Genomic DNA, 20,220 nt, shown 5'->3' on the forward strand with positions numbered 1-20,220 from the left:
GCAATAAATTATTTGACAATAGCTCTTATGCAACAAGAAAAACGGTGTCAAATAGCACAAGTAAACGCTTACACCGCTGCCGCGCCGAACACCCCCAACAAACACCCCAAGTCCCCAACACCAACTCCAAATAATTCCTCTTTCTAACTTTTCCATTGCGTTACGTAACGCTTGAGCGATTTCGTCTGTTCTCTGGCGCTGAGGTGAAAGGTCACTGGTTTGCTACGCAGCAAAACGCGATGCAAAATTATGTCAAATTTCGTAGCCACACTGTTAGTTTCTTTAAATATTTCAATTAAAAACAAAATGTGAATATTCCATTAAGTTACAAGGGCAGGCTTTACCAAGAATTACAAAAAACGCTAGTGTTTGCTTTTGAGACCAAAATCATAATTTTAGGACTAAAATTGTTTCGAATGATCGGAAAGTCAGCTCACGACAATGCCAAGTTGACCAGAAGTGCGACTGCGAGGTAAAATTGTATTTTTCTGTAAAACAACACAACGAACGTAGAAGATAGTTGCGGATAAAGTTAAACCATAAGTAGCAAGAAGTTGACAAGACAGTAAAATGTCGCAAAACAGTTTTGTGCAGACAACCAAGACATGGGAACTAACACCGTATGAACTCCAAAGGACACCACAGGTTATTTTCAAAAACTTTATTCATTTGAACTAAAAATTAAACATTGTCCAAACTATTTCTGAAACCAACTTTTGACTAAATGCAATTTAAATCAAACGAAAATGATTTTTTGACGTATAAATTGTACACAACAAAGTTTTGTAAGAAAAAAAAAGCTTTTCATGATTTTCTCATATTCAGACTTCTTGTGAAAGAATATTCGAGTCAAATTATATTCACATTGTTACTTTATCCAATTATCACTGTTAAAAGGTTTCATAAAACTGCAAGGACACCCAAAAAATATGGATTGAGTGAAATGTCCCATTATTTCAATTATGCTTGAAGAATGAATTATTTATTTACATAACTTATTACCAGGGTAAAAGATATAATTCAATTAATTATAAACATTTTTGGCGACATTTAACAATTTTGCATTTGTTTTTAGGAGGTGATAACGGACAACACTGAGATTGCAGTCTCACCACGAAGCTTACACAGCGAGCTCATGTGTCCAATTTGTCTTGATATGCTTCGGAACACAATGACTACCAAGGAGTGCTTGCATAGATTTTGCTCCGAATGTATTACAACTGCATTACGCAGCGGGTATTTAAACATTTTCAATATTCACCAGTTTAATTGCTTGTTTTTGCTGCATTTGTTAGCCTTCTTAAGCCACTTGAATTAACTATTAACATGCCAAACTATTAAGAAATATTTTTGCACTGCTTAATTTTATGTGTTGGAAGTAACTTCACTTACATGTTAGTGTTTTATCCAAAACTTAGTAGACTATTGTAGGGCTTCTCAAAGTCTCTTGCTCTGTGACCCCATTTTAGAACATAGATTTCTATGCAACCCCTTGACGGGTATAGCCTATACACGTGAATGATGTTTAAACAATAAATTGACGCACGAATACCATTTAGTGTGACAATGACATAATGACACATGATGTTTCGTGACCCCAAAACTATATATTTCGCGACCTCAATTTGTTTGAGAAGCCCTGGTCTATTGCACAATTCATTGAACAGTGTTAATGTATTACAATGTTTTTGCTTCAGAAATAAAGAGTGCCCAACATGCAGAAAAAAACTTGTTTCCCGAAGATCCTTAAGACCGGATCCCAATTTTGATGCTTTAATTGCTAAAATTTATCCGTCTCGTGACGAGTACGAAGCACACCAGGAAAAAGTTTTGCAGAATATCACCAAACATCATAATCAAGCAGCTCTGACAGCAAGTGTAGAGGAAGGCCTTAGATCACAAGCCATAAGCAGGTAGGTCAATAATGTACTAAATGCTATGTCAGGCTTGTACAATGCTAAAAGTTCATCACCTTTTTCTTTCATAAATTGTAATGATAAAAAACTAACATGTTTTTTGTTTCATGCACCGATGATGCATCTTTTATTTGTCTCTAAAGCTGTTAACTATACCCCCGGTGAAGAATTTACCAAAAGTTTTCAAAAAATACCCTAATTAAGAACTAAAATGAATTCTGGTAAAATAACTGAAAACATTAGAAATCAAAACTTCCCAATTGCAGATGATTTCTGTTAGTTTTGTTGTGTGCTATTTTGCAAAGCTTATTATGTGATGTGAGGAACCAACACATTGTTATCGATTAACAAACTCTTTATAATTAAGTGTAGTATTCTGCAAGGCTTTCCAAACTTATTTGACATGAGGTGTAATGTTTTCCTGTTTACAGGCAACAAAAGATGAAGAAATCTGAAATGGCAACACCGAAACCTGTGAAAGTAGAAGCAACTAAAACGGAGATCCCAAATGAGGGAAAAGAAAATATCAAGCAACCCAGTAAGTTAGTCAGTCCAAATAAAGTTGGCCAAATCTCTTTGCTTCTCTTGTTTATTAAAACCTACATTAATAGTAAACCCTCACTCAACCCAGTTCTGATAATATTTGGTTTGTCATTTATGCAAAAAAAATAAAAACAATGTTTTTGAGACAAAAGTCCTAATGAGACGGGAGGAAGATATTACACAACAAAATGAACATCATTTGTCAACTCCAGTAAACCAATTTGCTCAGGGCCAGTCTAGCCATGAATATTACTGATTTTCAAATCCTGTTATCAGCGCTGAGTTTATTTGATTTTTTTTTTCAGAAAGTGAGCCTTCGTCACCAGTAGCAAAGAAACCAAAAACTGAAGCTGAACCGATGGAAGAAGATGAACCCAGTACTTCCACACCAGTGCAAGAAGGTTAGTATATACTTGAAATCTATGATGCTACTTTATAAGGTGTAGCAGATTACCACCTTCAGACTAGTGGTTCTGAACTGTTTTAATATTGGTACCCTTCGTAAAAATGCAGATAAGCTCTGTTTTCTTTCTTCAAAAAACTGAAAATAGTAACTGGGCAAGTGATGTCACAGGAATATGATGCCACAAAACCAAAAAAGTGATTACTGAATCTCCCATGAACTCCTAAGAAGAGCATTTGGTTGTCAGCTGGTTAAATATCGGCTGACTGTTTGGAAATCACTTTTTACACGGTTGGTCAAACAGTTTCTACATCAATTTATATTTTAGAAAACAACAACAAGGAAAACTCGATGTCGGTTGAACTTGAACTACATTCACATCCTGAAGAAGTTGAAGCTGGAAATGAACATCATAAAAGGTAGAAAGTACTTGTTGGTGTTTGGACATAATAGCTGTAAAGTGAAGTTTGTAAATCAACGTTAACACTTATTGGTGGCTATTTTGTTTTGAGCATGTCAAGGGCTACATTTGTAAGTTGTAAAATTCTATAGACCTTGTGATATTAACAAGCTTAAAATTTATTCGATCTTAATAGCTTGGTCACATATAATCACCATCTGTAGTTTTACTTGTTCCTAACCAATTTGAGTAAGAATAAGTTTATACCTCAAGAATAAGATTACATACATTGTTTTTATTTTTTGCTGTTATCAAAACAGACATAAAAGTATGAAGCCAATGAATGATAAGCTGCGGACAGTGCACACTGTTTCGACTTATAAGCTCTCATCAGTATAGGTGGTGACATGAGATTGGCCATGAAACAAACTTGTTTTTGCACTTTGTTTATTCATGTTTTGTAAAACTTACAACAAAGACATTGATTGTGAAAGGTTGGTGAAAACCTCAGTACATGCCACCGTTCGACATCTGGCTCGATACATCGCCATACGACTTGACCTCGAGGGACAGGAAAATACACCAACCACTGAAACTGGGGTTGATCAGAGTTTACCAGAATATTCAATCTATGTGAAATCAACAGAAGGCTCATTTATGGCAAGTATTTTCCACAAACAAAACTTCTGTGCATATTGAATACGTGGTCAAATCCATTCTTTATCTGGCAATGGCACTGCTTGGGTTTTCAATTCTAATTTTTCTGGGCTATCATAAAATGAATGGTTTAATCTAAAATTTGACACCTTTCACTGGTTGATTGTTGAGATACCTGCAATATGATGTGTTCACTTCATACAACCTCTCTGGGAGTTTTTTTTTCAAGCCACTTTGATGTCAGTGTTCTCAATCTGGGAAGATTTAAAGGAGAGGATTTTACTTTTTATGTATGGTTTGTAAATAGACACTTTAACCCTGGGAGTATGACCTGTGAAGTTGATAAAATACCCAATTTTAAATGAACTTTGTATGGTTTACTATGTAGTCGGGGGGTCAGCAACCTTTTTTCTACCGCGGACCGCTTTCAAAACTGAAATTTTATCGCGGACCGGCCTTCAAAAAACTACAAATATTTAGCAATAAAAACTCACAAAACAGTTTATCCTCCCAGAGATACATGAGCAAAACGTTTTAAAGCATCTAATCTGAAAAATTATACGGCCCGGTAACGAAACGAACTTGTCCCGGCGGTTGCCGACCACTGATGTAGTCTATTGGGGAGGAACGAAAACATTTTACATTGTTAAGTGAAGAATTCATCAATTAAGTTTAGGAACCACTGGTCTAGTGTTTTACAAAACTTTTGGTGAAAAATAGCTAACCAAATTTCTTTCTTCTAGTTATTGGATCATGGCAACACATTGGACAAAGTGCAAGAATCCCGCAGCGGAGATGACACCACTTTGAGGCTGTATTATCGCAAACACGAGACTGTGATTTGATTTCACAACTTCAACAAGACTTTTTCCATGTTCCACATTTTAAATGTTTCCATGGTTCTTGGACAGTGAATGAAACATTCGTTCTTTTTGTGTTCTTGCACCTAGTGCAGAAAAAGACTTCATTTGAGGGGGAATTTTGTTGATAAGTTGTGTTACTCATTTGTACAAGAATATGAGATTTTGAAACAAACACCCAAAAACTTTTCCGTTTGATTTAAGAGGACCCAATGCTTAATTTTTCCCTTCACTGTCACACGTACTGTACACAGTGAACCATTTAATGTTTCGACAAATCGTGATATCTTTTATTCTTTACGAAATAAAACTGGAACAAACTTTAAGAACAGTGCACATTGAAACAAGGATTTAATTTATCAAATACAGCCAACAAGCCCAAAAGGCATTTTACCATCTTCGCTCAGCAGAGGTACTCAGTGGTGCAAATAGGACATTTTTTGGCAAATTGTATTAAGTAAAAACTTAATAATCGAGTGGTAGAGAAACCTTAGTATATGTTTAAAGTTTAAATCTGACAAACCACAACAAGAAGTAGTCCTATAATATAAACTTGTTGCATGACACTACAGCTGTACGTGCTGCAACAACTGGTTTCAATTCCCTTTACCCCAAAACTAAATCCTTTGTGAGATATAGCTCTTCGTAAATCACCAAATTTCCCCCAAACATGGTTCTGGCTGATCTGAGACAAAAAGTCTTGGAAGAAACTAACAAATAGATTTTGACACAATTGATAGAATTTTACATTTGCCAGAAGAGCTCTACAAACTTGATATTGCGTGGCAGCAATAGCTTATATATTGATAGATTTTGTCATCGATTTACAAGCGATACATATTGGTAACAATTTCTTGGCGTAGAACACCAGTCAGTACGATCTCAGCGTTGTGCACCGATATTCCTTCTTTCTTCAGTGGCAAGTAGATCCCTTCATCATCTGGACATGAAATTATGAACAGTTGACTGTGTGGGTTCTGTGAAGATAAAAATATATTTGTTTACTAAAAAGACAGGGTTAAAAGAATTAGGACATGATAGCATGTGAATTGAATTTATTAAATGATAAAAATGCAACATTTTGTTAGATTTACTTCAAAATGCAATAAATGACAAAAAACTTGTCGAGATAGGGTTGGAAAAAAGGCAGTAGTGGGATTCAAATTTTGTGTCAGCAAGTTCTATCACAAAAGTCATATTTTTCAGCCGGTTCTGTTACAAAAAGTCCATTAACAGTAACCAGTAATGCTAACCGGTTCGCTGATCTCATAAAATTTCGTGAGACAGTAACACCGGTGGATAAAGGTAAATCTTTTTTGTCTTGGTTACAAGTTAAATGGTACAAATGATTTATTTCACCCAATAATGACATAATCAGTAAAATGATGGAATTAATTTAAATAAAGACAAGTGGAAAATAATAGTTTAAAACTCAAGTCATTGTATTTCATATATTGCTGAATTTTTTTTATAGTTTTCGTTTTATAGTTGTCACAACATTTGAAAAGATGGAATTAGTAAAAATCAAGCACAATCCTCACCGCTCTGGAGTGTACATGTTTGATCACAGCCAACGATGGCATTTTGCTGAGAACTTTTCCACTGGCGCATTCGATGATTTGTTTAAGTGTGTTTCGATCAGGTACCACCTTCTGTGTGATCGCAAACAAGCAATCCTAAAAATAGAGGTATCAACACAATAATATTTTTTTAAATTTATGATTATTAATTGGTTTTGTGATTGTGAATTCTCTCGTAGAAGTTCCAGCATTTCATGGTCCAATTAAAAACGGACAAATGGTGTTGATTTTTTAAATTAAACGTAAAACAAAAGCATAGGTTTATTCTGGAAAGTGACAACAGGCATCAGTGCTTGTGATTTGAATTCCGCTGAGTTCACCATGTAGCTCAGTAGGTAGAGCAAGTCATGGAAAGACTCCTATCGTGGGTTCGAATCCCACCGCAGACTAGATTTTTCTAGCTTGTATCTTGCCATATGGGAATGCTTGGTGACCGGCTGATTCCGTACAACGCCTTCAACGGGCCTTCCGGTGACTCTAACATTGATCAACCTGATCAACATTACCTTAAACAAAGGGGCTTTTCTTGCTCTCTTAATCGTCTCCTGCAGCGAAAAATTGAATTTCATTTCGGCATTTTTGTCAACAAGATGAAACTTTTCTTCATCTGAAAAATATTTGCACATGAAGTCAGAAAAATTAAAAAGTGAAAAGTTTGCAGAATAAGTTTCTTTCAATTTTGAAAGTTGTTGTTGGCACCTTATATTTGAGCCCTTTTATATTGGAAGTAAATTGAGATGTTTTATGAAGTTTCAGTGGAGATGTTACTAGGGATGTGCCGAGCCGAGCCAGAGCCCGAGTACTCGGTACCGAGCATCGTTGTTTTTGATGCTCGGTGCTCGGCCGAGCAGTTGCACAAACTGACCCGAGCGTTAAATTTGCATATTCATGCCCTGCTAACATACGTAACTAGTGTTCTAAAGGGTGTCAATGAACAAAAACGAATGATTTTTTAAAAGCACTAGATAGTGGAAAAACGCGTACTTTATGGGCATATACAGCTTAATAAAACACCGCCGGTGACGTAAGAGGCATTGTAGAGCTAAAACGTAGAAAGGGGATTTTTTGTGACGTCATAATGCACCGAGCGTGCTCGGCCGAGCACCGAGCATTAAAGTGAGATGCTCGGTGCTCGACCAAACAGAACATTTGCCGTTTTGGCACATCCCTAGATGTTACTAGTGTTTTGTTAACACTGAAGATGTACCAGGTTTATTCAAAATATTTGGAGTAATTGGTAAACTCATTGAAAGGTTTCTGTATTTTTTTATGACGAGTACTCCACAATAGGACTGGGACCCCAGGAAATCTCGATCCCAAAATATGATGACTTTCCAAAGCCCAAAATCCCAACCCAACTCCATGACAATTGTTTACATATTGTGTAGTCGACAAAAATTTCATCACTCACCCAACAACCAATTAACTTTGAAACTTTCATCGATCCACTCAGGCGTGACCACATGTGAACACGAAGAAATGCAAGACAGAAATTTCACCGTCCGAGAGACATGACTCGACACTAGGTGGGTGCAGAGAGTCAATGTTGTTTCCACTCGACCGTTCAATGCAATGATTTTCTGAATAAAAATTGTTTCAACAGAAATCTTTTTTTAAGTCATTGCAAAAATTCCTGATTTGATTTAATGACTTGGAAATGTCACAGTTTTTTACTTTGCTTCAAAGTAGATTTTATTATGAAGAAAAGATTTATTACAAAAAACAATTGACAATTTTAATGGGGATTTAAAACAGCTATTAACTAAGCAAAACCTTGTGTTTAAATGAATCAAAATTATATTCTACATCCTGTTGATTCCTCCTAGAACTCCTAGTATGCAGTTCATAATAATTTTGGCAAGATTCTCTAAAACTTTGTGTTTGTTTTAATGAAAAAGAATCATATTATAAATGTTGATTAACAAATTTCATAACAAAACACTTTAATCATCTCCATCTAACCTTTGACAAATCCTGCACAGTAATTGGAGCGAACCCGGTAAAACAAACTCTGGGAAGAGCTTGGTAAGTTTCACTCGGCCGAGCACACTTAGCTGGAGTTGGACTTTGAGGTATCGACTCAAGTTTTCGCTTCACTTGAGATTTCGAAAGTGATTCAGGAGAAACATGGATTTTCATCTTCCAAGCCTCTGTGAAAAGAAGAAGTTTGTTGGTTTTATGTAAGCAAGGCCTTGACTCCATAGATTTGGCTACTTTCGAATGTGTTCTGTGTTACGTTCAATGTTTCTGTGTTCGAATGTGTTATGTGGCTACTTTCGAATGTGTTCTGTAACAAATTTAGGTCATTTTCAAATTGGTAGTTTATGGGATTTTAGTAATTTATTGCAAAGCGGCATATTTTGTGGGCTCAAGGTGCATAACTTACAATGGTAACAAAGATTTAAACAACCTTTTTCAGTTTGAAAGACATTTGAAACGAGTAAGGCATTGCCACAACCTTTTTTTTTAACACCGAAAAACTACACACACAAGCAAATTTTAAAGGTTTCCTTTAAAAAAATTTACAGCAATTTGAGAAAAATTTGGAAATATATCCAACATGTCACTCATTTTCAGCAAAAAACAAAACAGACCCAGAAAATTTTTTGTTTTGCTGAAATCCAGGATTAAACCATGAGAAGTTTCAGAATCATCGTCAAATTTCTGATACTTGGTTTGCAGCATGTCAACAGGCTCTACGCTGTGTAATGAATCTCGTAACCATCTCAATGTTACACAGGGAATTCGCCATTCCTTTGCCTTTTCCATCTTGGCACTTTTGGTCCTAAAATAATTTTAGAAACAAAATTTTATATCTGAGATTGAATTAAAAAGATATTAAAGCAGAGATCAGCAACCCCTGGCACGCATACCAAGGTGGTTTTTCATGGCATGCCAAGCGATTTGCGTGTTTATAGTTTTTTATCATGCCATTTTCTCATGACAAATCCAGCCTTACATGCACAAAACACTCCGCTTTCTCTTTATTATTGATATCTGCTGGCTTGAACCCTTATTATTTAGCAAAACATTGGCATGTAAATTCATTAACACAGGGAAAAACAAGTAAATTGGCATGCGCCGCATAAAAGATTGCTGACCTCAGTATTGAAGTAATGTTAGTCTTCAATTTAATAAAGTGAATCTCGTTTCAAATCTGGTTTTTGGATTCCGACAAAACTTAAGGTCCCAAAAGATCCAGAATATGAAGACTTTATCGACATTGGTTAATCTAAATCTTTTCCCAAAATTTTTCGGGCCCAGGTTTGCTGAGATTTATAGTTTTCAAAAATGTCTCGACAAAAATTCTTCCCACCTAGTTGTGTTATAATCACAGTGCACTAAACTTATTCGCTGCTGAGCTTAATACATTCTGTGCCCAATCAAACCCATTCACTCACCTTTTACAAACCAGAGCAGTATTGGATCTACTGAAGAAACCAGTGAATTTTGCTCCACACACAAACGCCATCATCTTCAATCTTTCCCGCTCCTTCGCATGAAAACCACTGTAACTAATCGTCTGCAAAACAAATGTTGTCAAATTTTGTAAAAAATAATACAAGCACATTACACAACATGAATAAAAAAAGTGCAATTTATTCAAGTAACTGGTTAAACAGGGAAAATTAAGATCAGATCTGAATAGTTTAAACAAAAAAAATCCTATGGAACTAAACTCTCATTTACTTATTCTTGCTTTTCAAACCTATGCGAGAAATAAACTGTTGCCAAATGACAATCCTAGTCTTTAAACAAGACACACAAACTGTTGCAGTCTACAATAACATTGATATCCAAGCTTATTGGGATGAACTTCTTACATGTTTTGCAGCAGGTTTGTTATCAAGCGGAAACACTGTCGGTAGATGAATCGCCAGCCAAGGAACTTTCAACGTACGTAGTTGCAAAACGTCGTTCAACCAGTAGACTGTGACACAACGCTTGCGATCGCTGATGGCTTGCCTGAAATTGACAAATGATTCACTGTGTTATCATCGGCAAAGGACACACAAGGGAATGCTTTCCAAACAGCAGCTAAGCATAGAAACACTGTATGTTGGTTTGTAGGGAAGGGCCAAAATGTTCTGTTTGGTTGAGCACCGAGCATACAACGTTAATGCCAGGTGCTTGGCCGAGCACGCTCAGTGCATTATGATGTCACAAACATTCTTAATTCCACGCTAGTTTTGTAGCTTTCCAAGGTACTTACATCACCAGTGGCTTGTTAAGCTGTACAGACCCTTTAATTGCTCCCAGTTAATTCACTGATGATTGCAAAACGTAAAAAAAATCATAGAACATAGAACAGAATTATGTGATTTGGTTAGTGCACTGTGGTCAGTCCTCACTTATCTAATTGTAGAATTAAGCAACTGAAGCAGATTTAGACACTGTTAGGTATGCTTTTTGTCTTCCAAACAACTGTGTGGAAGCTATTGTTTGAAACACATTGTGTGACAAAAAACTTCAATATTTATTGATTCAACTACCTGAATACTGGTGTCGTTGCAGTAACACAGATAACATGGGTACAAATAGGGAGGTAGCTCTCCTCAACAACTCCTCCGTATTTCTGAATCATCTGGAATAAAAACAATATCACAGACCAAATTATTTTCCGTCATAACTAATCCAGTGTCCTTAAAAAATGATGAATGCTGATGACAAAATTCTTTCGGATTTTTCAGACCAAATCTTTTTTCATCACAACACAAAATTTTAATTAGTTCTAACCCTGTAGGTTTAAAAAAACACCAAATATACAAAACAAGCATCTTTAGCACAGAAAATATTTTTTTTTGTTCAAATAGATTTGCAAACTTTTTTGGATTTAAACTAAACTTGCCTTTTTCCACAAACTCATCACACTGATGTCGTTTAAGACTTCCTCGTATTCACAAATGTAGAAAATACATCCAAGCAAAAACAGCTCAGGTGGCACTACGCAAAATTAGGAACATTATAAAAATATATATAAATATGTCACACATTGTTAATTCTACTCTTCTTAATTCTTTCTTTGTAAAAAAAAAGCTGTTTTTGTTTCAACAGAGTCAAAAAAATACACAAAAAAGTTATTTTTAACTTATTGTGGAAAAACAAATGACAATTTGGAGCCAGTATTACATCAATAAAATTAAATCAAAATGTACAAATTTATCTAACAGTAAACAGCAAAACAACAAACCTTTTTCAGTTGGTTCCCTTACAGCGAATTGTTCGTCAATTTCTTTTACTTCACACAACAACGGGTCAACGAGTTGTCCTCTCAACTCGGTGGTTTCAGCGTTTTGTTTCGCTTGTTCGCTGATCGATTCTGCTACCATCGGGGCAGCATTCATTTTCTGCATAATGCTCATCGGAGGCTGCTGATTGGTCGAAATCATTGAGGGACGAATTTGCATTCCCGGGTGAGTTTGAGTCATCATAGGGGGCTGGGCTTGATTGGGGGCAAATTGGGGCGGGTTTTGACCCATGTACGGGTGACCACCTGGTGATGTCATCATTACTTGTGATGTCATAACACCTGTGGTTTATTAGAGAGATATTTAGTTCACTGATTTTCTTCTACAGTTTTAAATATCGATAAAAAAACATTAATCCAGAAAAACAAAAAAGGGGAAAAAATTTCATAAAAATTTGAGACAAAATGAAACAACAAACTATAACAGGTTTTTAGGGTGATTGTTTTTTTAATAAGTTTTCAAACCTTGAGGGTGAAAATGGGGCTGTTGGGGAATTCCCTGTTGGGGCCCTTCAACCTGGGGCTGCATGTGAGGAGTTGTTGGTGTGGTTGGGACCTGGGGTTTCTTGAAACAATAGAAAGTAGATAAAACCACAAACAACTTGTATCTTTTATCACTAAACTAAAACTAAAGATGTAGCCGCAGTCGAAGTCTGAAGCTTTGTCATCAGAGGATAATCGTGTTTAACAAAAAAAATTTTTTGTCTATTCACCTAAATTTGAAGTCATAACAAGAGCAAGTCAGTAAAAAAAAAGTATTGTGTTTTATCTGGATGAGATTGTATCATGTCATTTTTTTCCACCTTAGCTTTTGTCGTTCTTTGTCGGGATTTCGGTTTTGTTTCTTCTTCCCCAGTTTCCGTTTTCTTCCTGGATTTCGTTCTTTTCTTCGGAGCTGATCCCCCACTTTGTTGAGTTGAAGGAACTAAAATATATTTGAGGTATGTTAGTTTGTTGTAAAAAGAATTATTGCTCTTCTTGCAGGTTCTCAATAAAAACTGAGATTATAATTTAAAAAATCTATGGGTGGCGTTGAACATTGAACAAAAGTTTTTTATCATTTTAATTGTGGCTGTTTGCAGCTGCACAAATTGGTTTTGTACTTTATATTTGCATTGTGATTCTTACTACGCCATTTCCCTAAAGAAGATGTCCCATATGGGAAATATGAGTTGTTTTGTAATAAAATTGCTGAAATACCAATAATTGTTAATACAGCATACCTTGCAGCAGCAGCTTAGTTATGTTAGTTGTTCGTTTGGTTTGCTTTAACCTGACAATTGTTCTCTCAATCTATGGTTATATTTACTTCATTTCTACCATCATTGAGGCTGGCAGCAGTACAGTTATGTTATTCTATATGACCCTTTAGGTCAACAACTCATTATTAAGTCTGGTTCATTGCCTATTCAAGTAGTAGTTTGTTTGTGACAGGACATGGAACCTACAACCCACAAGCAGTTTAGCTTTAAATGGGTGCAAAACTCCTCCAAAAAGTATAAAACACAACCACATGGTACTTTTAAAAAGTCCCAAAAACTATCCAAGATTTTTTGCGGCATAAAATACCTTTTGGGAAGAGAGTTCCTTGCAAACTTGGATGAATTAGAGCTGGTTGGTCTTGATGTTGCGAATTCATTAAACCCTGTTGTAACGCAATAGGGGAAATCCCAGCAATACCAGCAGCTTCGAGAGATGAAGTAGTCGGAAATCGATTCACGTTCATGCCTCCTGGCGAGCGTTCGCGAAACATAAACTGTTGTTGAGTGGAAGGCTGGCCTGGCATTCGGTTCATCATGAACTGATGACCTTGCTGCTGCAACATTTGACCTTGAGAAAAGTTTGGTGACTGCTGCTGCCCAGGAAACATCGCTTGGTGCTGGTCTCCTGGAAAATTGGGGTCCATGCCTGCACGAGGCCATTTTTGTTGCATGGGGTCGCCGGGGTGAGGGGCCGATTGAGCCCCGGGAGACGTCTGGTTCATCATGCTCATCCTCATTTGTTGCTGTTGCATTTGTAACATCATCTGCTGATGTTGCATTCCCTGAAAATCTCCCCCACCAGGGAATCTCCCGGGCTGCATCATCCCCGGTCGCATCCCCATCCTGGGTTTCATCGCCCCCGCTTCACCCATCTTTGGCATCATCTGCTGATTCACCATCCCACCGGGATCCATGGCCCCAGGGACTTTCCCTTTCAGCATCATTTGTTGCTGGGGGCTAAACTGGGGCTGTCCCGGTTTTTGTTGGAACCCCTGCCCCATCGGGTGAACTTGTCTGATCGTAGCGTGGGGTGAAACACGATTTGCTTGACCCCCTCCAGCCTTTTTCTTTTTACTTCCAGGTGTCTGAAAGATAACAGAATTTGCTTTGAGTTGCAAATAAATATTTTAACACATGTAAAAGCAGCTGTTTTGTGTCTACAAATGATAAACCTCTGTATCAATGACCAAATTTGTTCATGTAACCTATTGTATTAAGGTGTACTTTATCTTCACATGTTTTCAGTTCAGAAAGTATTCTGGTTTGTTATATATCCAAGTAGTTTCCAATCTTTTTGTCTTTACTGAACCCTTAAATCAATGTTGTGGCTTAAATTTGTTTAAGTTGTGGACCCAATGTATAAACACCCTTTTTTACAATTAAAAAAAATCATTTTATTTTTTGGCAGTGGCACTTTATTACACCCTTGAAAAATCCAAAGAACCCACTACGAGTATATAAACTTCAATTGAAACCTTTGACACAATTTATTAAATCACAAGCAAGAATTGGCAAATAGAAATCATCTCTACCTGACTTCCGCTATTCCTTCTCGGCGATCCACTCGTGCTCCGTGGAGGAGGAGACATGAAAGGTTGATTGTTGGGTGACATTGTCTGTTGTTGCATCATCATTTGTGGGGGCTGTCCCCCTGATGACATCATCATCTGGTTGGGTGACATCATAGAGAAGCCTTGCTGAGCAGGCGGGGTTTGAAATGTCTGTGATGTCATTGTTGATGACATCATCATGGATTGGTTCGGGGCCATGGGTGAATGCATCGGATGTGAAGCGAAGAAAATTCTAAATTTTTGTAAAAAAAACAACAACATTAAAACAGTTATAGACGTTTTGTTAGATTAGCAATCTAAAAACATAAGTTTTAGGCAGGTAAGCACAATCGTAAGTCCCAACTGAAACTATTTACTATAGCCAGCATGCATACCTGAGTCTTAATAAAATGTCCAGCAGCTCAGTGTCAATGTTAAATATCTAGATAGAGTTTTTTTTATTTAGCCAGCATCGTATACAATTGGATAAACGTTTGCGTGTTGAAATAAACTTATGTTTGCAATTGATTTGCTACACAACATTGCCTTATAAACATGAAACTGCTTGCTTTTAATGTGTTGTACATAGTGTATCTTGTTTGTGCAATTGAAACTGACCTTGGGTTTGATGAAGGGGTGCCCTGACGAAACATTTGATTTGGCATTGCTCCGTATCGCATCTAAACACAAAAGAAGGTTTAGTAAATCTGAAACAGCCGATTAAGTCAATGCAATAAGATGTGGCAACACAAAACATATACATACATATTTTTTTATATTTAGAAACAATTTAAAACACTACCTGCTGCATCATATTGGGGTTGTTAGGTGAAAATGGAGGTTCCAAAGGTTGGCGAGTCGGTGTCGTGCTCTGGGGGCGATAACAGTAGAAGTAAAACTATTGCTCTCGCAAAAGAGAGGTCTGTTTAAATGCGCAGTAACCTATAAACTTATACATGTACAGTTAATGCAAATTACACTGAGTCCAGTAACTATATCCACCAACTGTGAAAGTGTTATTCAAATTTACCCAACAATTCAGAAACGTCAAAAAAAAACTACAGAAAAAAACAAAATCAAAATGAGCGCACACCATAAAGCGTAAAGAAAAAAAAAAATCTTTTCCGTAATTAAATGTAATAAACTGGTTCCAAGTAATGCACCAATGAATCAAAACCTTTTGAAAAATAAAGATTTTACCTGATTTGGCTTCGGTGGACCAGCAGAACCAGGAGATTTGACAGAACTAAAACAAAGTTAAAGCACATGAAAAAAATCACAACACTATACAAATTTGTGATTATCACAAACCTTGGTATCATTGGAGCTTGCTTTGATGTGACTGATGCCCCAGAATCCTTTTGGAATAAAATAGAAAATTTTAAACCGATAATGTAAAAATAAAAAAAATAGCAAATTGTAAACTTTAGTAACCCTGAGGTCATTCATCGTTTATTTATATGTGTAGAAAATATGAATATTTGACCCAAATAACATGTCTCTTTAGTATTTAACAACAACCATTGCTAATGAATAGTTAAGTAGGTAATAAATAGTTTGGATTAACATAATAATAGTGATGAAACAGTCAATATTTGCACTCACAGGTTGAAGGCCAGTTGATGTTTTCATCTCAGTAGAGGTGACTGTCATTTTTCCTGCTGTGTCTGAAAAAACGAAAAACATTTCATTGATTTTTAATTTTACATTTGAAACGAACCACAATTTAGTTTTGTGTGCAACAACAGTATTTTTCAACCTGTGACTCCAAACAAACTGGAGTGCCACATCCTATCCTAGTGAATATGGTCAAGGTTTTATCGTCTGCACTTCGTTTACAACACATTTAGGAGAGATAAGCCAAGTTGCCCCAATAAATAAGTTTTTATGTTCAAACAAGCACCAAGTATTTTCCAGCCATTACAACATCACACAGATCTGACACAACAATACTCAGTTGCCATGTTTTTCTTCAGGATAAAGTATAACCAAATAAATGGAGCAGCATTGAATCTTTACCTGCTACCGACATTTCTTTCACAGCTTGTGATACTTCATCTGGCAACTTTTCTTTCGGTGCTAACAAACAAAAACGTCATCTTATACATGGATTCAACTTTAGTGCAAATAATAAACAAACTTGGTGGTGTTTTTAAAGAAATGCCAACCAGAAAATCAATTTATTAACACAACCAAAAGTAAATAAACAACTTTTAAGACGCAGACAAACCCACCTTCTTTGGGTTTAGGTACAATATTGAGTTTTGGATGATAAGCTGTAACATCTTGTTTTTCCTTCTTCTTTACAGAATCTGTTATCCAATCAGGAGTTACACATGCTACGTCATGCTTCAACGCTTGTTCATATTTGACCTAAAGAATAAAATCAACATAACTATTTTGCAAAAATATAAAAGTAAATAGGTTTATCACATCATATGGCAAATCATATGATAAGGGTGTCAGTTTTGACTAACGATACCATCAAAATCAATAACCATAATTTAGCTGTATAGTAACCTGCTGTTAGATATACTCTACATTGAGCTTAATGTTTAGCTGTATTGTTATTGTATTTGCATTATTATTAAATTGTTTCGGTGGTGTAACTTACACCACTTGTGGTAGCAACAACCAAATGAGTGACATCCTTGTTGAGTTTCGATTGACATTTTCCACCATGAAAAGTGACAGGTCCCCAAAGTTGTTCCTTGTCATTCTTGCTGAGTCCGGAAAAGCTGATGTTGCAATTTGAAAACAGCTGAGTCGTGGTCGAAAGGAAACCTTTGGTTCTTTATTTTCATCACTTTGTCAAGGATTTGTTGTCATATTTCATAAATATACTGGTATGATGCTTAAATCAGTGGTTTAAACCTTTTTACTTAGCAGTCCATGTTTCAAACATTTTAAAGTTATTTTACAAACAACTATAAATTTAGGAAATACAATTCTATATAAATATTAAAAAAAACTAAAATATAAAAGTAATAACGGATACGGTAGAATTTTGTTGCACAAAACACATTTCTCCACCCAGTTCACCTGCAATAAAATAAAAAAGGCAATTTTTTATGATAAACGAATTTAGGTTTTGTAGCAATCTGATTATTTGAAAAAGTGAAAAATTATATGCTGTACATTTGCAGAGTTCGTTTTAAAACAAGTCATTGCATGCCAATTTTGTTGGACTGCATGCATAAATTTTAGTACAAAGTAATGCCTGGCCCTCTTTATCACTTTAGTTGAAAAGGTCATACAAGCGAACATAGGGTCCTTTACACACCACATCTAATGAAAATTCCCATATACTGCATACAGGGTTTGCTCCATACCAAACTTATTGTAAGTGTATACATTTAGAAGTTACATTGAGGTTGTCAAACAAACCAACTTACAGTAACAGTGGGAATTTGCCAGAGTTCTTGAGCTTCTTCTGCTTCATATCGAGTCGGATCAACAACAATTGCGTGAGTGACAAGTGATGTTAAATATGATTCGGCTTTTGCTTTCCTTTTAGTCAGTGTCTCCCTCAACTAAATAACAAAATATTTACACAACATTTCTGATTTTACAGTTTCAGACAAGACTTACAGTTTCACATTTTAACTGATAAGTTGGAGAATGTAAACCTTACTAACTGATAACTCAAAAAAATTACGATAAATATTTTCCGGTTACTATTAACCTCTTACCTTTATGTCCAATGTACCAACGGCATAGTAACGAACATCTTTAAACAATTCAGGATTTGTGTCGTCTTCATCCATCGCAATGGTAGTCTAACGCGACACATTAAAACTCGGAAAACAGTTTCAATTATGTCAAATATTCGCAAAAAAATTCTTCACACAAAAGGCGCCAACCGGTTTCGTTTGGGGAATTCCCTCGAATATATTTCTATGGATTTGTCAGCAGAAATATATTTTAGTTGATGTTTTAACTTTCAAACAACAACTTGAAGGTTTGTTATTTGAGTTGAGTTGAGATTATTTCGCCGTGAGAAACAAATCGTAGCAGCATAATTGCGCTTATATATTTACCAAGCCGGAAATTGCTGCGCAACGTTGGGACGTTATAAAGCACGACAAAGGTAAGGATACATTTGGTGCGTAGATGGTAAACGCTGCAGCTACGCGGTTACTACAAGCGTTGTAAAACAGGGACTTGCATTAGAGGGCGAGGTTGGGGAACGTTGTGGTCAGTTTATTGTTTGTTTTATCTTCAGGTTCCACTGGGTTGAAAACACAAGATGCCGAGACAGAATTAAAAACCATAACCTTGTAAACATAAGGCGATTACACTAACCACTCGGCCATCTTTGCGACGATGCAGCGCCAAACATTTGTTGTTGTCTCACAGTTAAATCTTTTCGACACCCCCCAGAATTTTTTTAGGTCATAACGCAACGTACCTTGGTTCGTTAAACAATCATATCTACCCTGAGGTTGCAATCATATCTTCTTTCTATAACGGTAGGCGACATGAGCAGGTAGACTGGCTGTGAATTCCTGGTCTGTCGGCTAGTGTTTCATTAATGTGGCCTTTTCTCTCATTAATGAGATGGTAACTTAAATGTGGTTGGGGGTAAAAATTTTGAGGGTACAAAAATGTTGCGTTGTATTCAAGCTGATTTAAAACACGAAGTAATAAGGCCAATAATGTTCTCATGAAACCACATGACTATTTTATAAATAAGATTTTTCGTTCTCAAAGCACACCCGGCTACCTTCCAGGGCGTACCGTTTGAAAATCGCTGCACTTAATCCGCAGTACTGCAGGACCGGCCACAATGATGCAAATCCTACAAAGCAGCAGACTATATTTACCAAATAATTATTAACAGATTACACTAAAAAGAACCGTTTGATTCAAACGTTTACCTCTTGAATTTAAAGGTTATAGCGGTCAAACAAACATCACTGTTTTCGCAAATTTTACGCTACATAGTAAAACGGTATTTAATATTGAGTCTAGTACGATGTCTGATTACTAAGAAATGGTAAAAATAACATCATCAGTCTAAATCCATTTCAGACGAACATTAAATTAACCCACACGTTAAAACAACATTGCCCTTTACGAAAACATGAAACCGTATCAAATCAAAACAAACCGAGAAATATTGTAGCCTTGTTTCATGGTGTCTCGTTCAGGCGGTAATTAAATCCACTTCGGGAATTTGATTTCCACGTTCACGGAAACGGACACAAACACAGCGAAACAGACAATTGCCGTAATAACCCATGATTAGAAACTGGCGGAAAAGAACCAGCCGACAGACGGGTCAACTTTCGCGGTTGTGGCGCGAAATGACGAAGAAGCACACGGTTCTTGCCAGACGCATGAGCTTTAAATTACACCGAATTTTCACATGTTCAACAAGTGTTTTCCGATTTACTTTGACAAGTGTTTTACTACGCTAGAAAAATCTTTCTTTTTAGCGTAACCTATTTATTGTATGAGACTATGACTCACATTTTAATTCTATTTATTGTATGTAAGCATTTGCTTTGTTGTAATCAAATGATGATGATAATTGGAAAAGCATAAGGAGATTTTTGCATGTAAACCTGTGATAGATTAATATTATTATGCCTCACTGTAGTTAAATTAATTATATTTCTTCCAAACATGCCGTTTTAGAGAAATGTAAAAATAACTTCACACACAATCAGTCGAGCTTGCACCATTCTATGGTTACACAAAAAAACTGATTTTATCTTTACTGTACAGGTTAACCTACATGTAAAAAATGTTTGGATAAAATATCAAACAGCCAAGGTGTTCGAGACTGCTGGGTA

The 20,220-nt window shown here is 36.2% G+C and overlaps 2 protein-coding genes across 2 annotated transcripts; one reads left to right on the forward strand and one right to left on the reverse strand.

Annotated features, from left to right (window-relative positions):
- Positions 1–307: 307 nt before the first annotated feature.
- On the forward strand, positions 308–5,108 carry LOC145204167 (E3 ubiquitin-protein ligase RING2-like). The gene is made up of 8 exons (XM_080076625.1): positions 308–645; positions 1,076–1,236; positions 1,698–1,913; positions 2,348–2,454; positions 2,765–2,860; positions 3,191–3,281; positions 3,757–3,922; positions 4,663–5,108. Exons 1-8 carry the CDS (start codon positions 571–573, stop codon positions 4,762–4,764), a joined length of 1,014 nt encoding a protein of 337 aa, XP_079932751.1. The 5' UTR covers positions 308–570; the 3' UTR covers positions 4,765–5,108.
- Positions 5,041–18,303, reverse strand: LOC145204158 (uncharacterized). The gene is made up of 26 exons (XM_080076612.1): positions 18,112–18,303; positions 17,815–17,952; positions 17,418–17,461; positions 17,034–17,211; positions 16,654–16,792; positions 16,439–16,498; positions 16,025–16,086; positions 15,731–15,777; positions 15,620–15,665; positions 15,222–15,290; positions 15,038–15,099; positions 14,402–14,672; positions 13,177–13,954; positions 12,411–12,532; positions 12,073–12,172; positions 11,551–11,889; positions 11,209–11,303; positions 10,853–10,944; positions 10,184–10,325; positions 9,761–9,882; positions 8,954–9,144; positions 8,322–8,509; positions 7,771–7,939; positions 6,866–6,966; positions 6,321–6,455; positions 5,041–5,756 (listed from the first exon to the last, which is right to left on the reverse strand). Exons 1-26 carry the CDS (start codon positions 18,184–18,186, stop codon positions 5,604–5,606), a joined length of 3,918 nt encoding a protein of 1,305 aa, XP_079932738.1. The 5' UTR covers positions 18,187–18,303; the 3' UTR covers positions 5,041–5,603.
- Between the last annotated feature and the right edge of the window lie 1,917 nt (positions 18,304–20,220).

The sequence above is a fragment of the Phallusia mammillata genome, chromosome 1 (genome assembly GCF_965637545.1).
Source record: "Phallusia mammillata chromosome 1, kaPhaMamm4.hap1.1, whole genome shotgun sequence".
NCBI classification, from domain to species: Eukaryota; Metazoa; Chordata; class Ascidiacea; order Phlebobranchia; family Ascidiidae; genus Phallusia; species Phallusia mammillata.

What these genes read in the sequence shown, in the direction of transcription:
- LOC145204158 (XM_080076612.1), bottom strand. Translation starts at nt 18,186, where the DNA reads ATGGATGAAGACGACACAAATCCTGAATTGTTTAAAGATGTTCGTTAC. An exon ending in TTGTTGCTACCACAAGTGGT is followed by an intron (nt 16,793 to 17,033) that starts GTAAGTTACACC and finishes TTTATTCTTTAG; the next exon opens with GTCAAATATGAACAAGCGTT. An exon ending in GAAAGAAATGTCGGTAGCAG is followed by an intron (nt 16,087 to 16,438) that starts GTAAAGATTCAA and finishes TCGTTTTTTCAG; the next exon opens with ACACAGCAGGAAAAATGACA.
- LOC145204167 (XM_080076625.1), top strand. Translation starts at nt 571, where the DNA reads ATGTCGCAAAACAGTTTTGTGCAGACAACCAAGACATGGGAACTAACA. An exon ending in AGAAAATATCAAGCAACCCA is followed by an intron (nt 2,455 to 2,764) that starts GTAAGTTAGTCA and finishes TTTTTTTTTCAG; the next exon opens with AAAGTGAGCCTTCGTCACCA. An exon ending in GGAAATGAACATCATAAAAG is followed by an intron (nt 3,282 to 3,756) that starts GTAGAAAGTACT and finishes TGATTGTGAAAG; the next exon opens with GTTGGTGAAAACCTCAGTAC.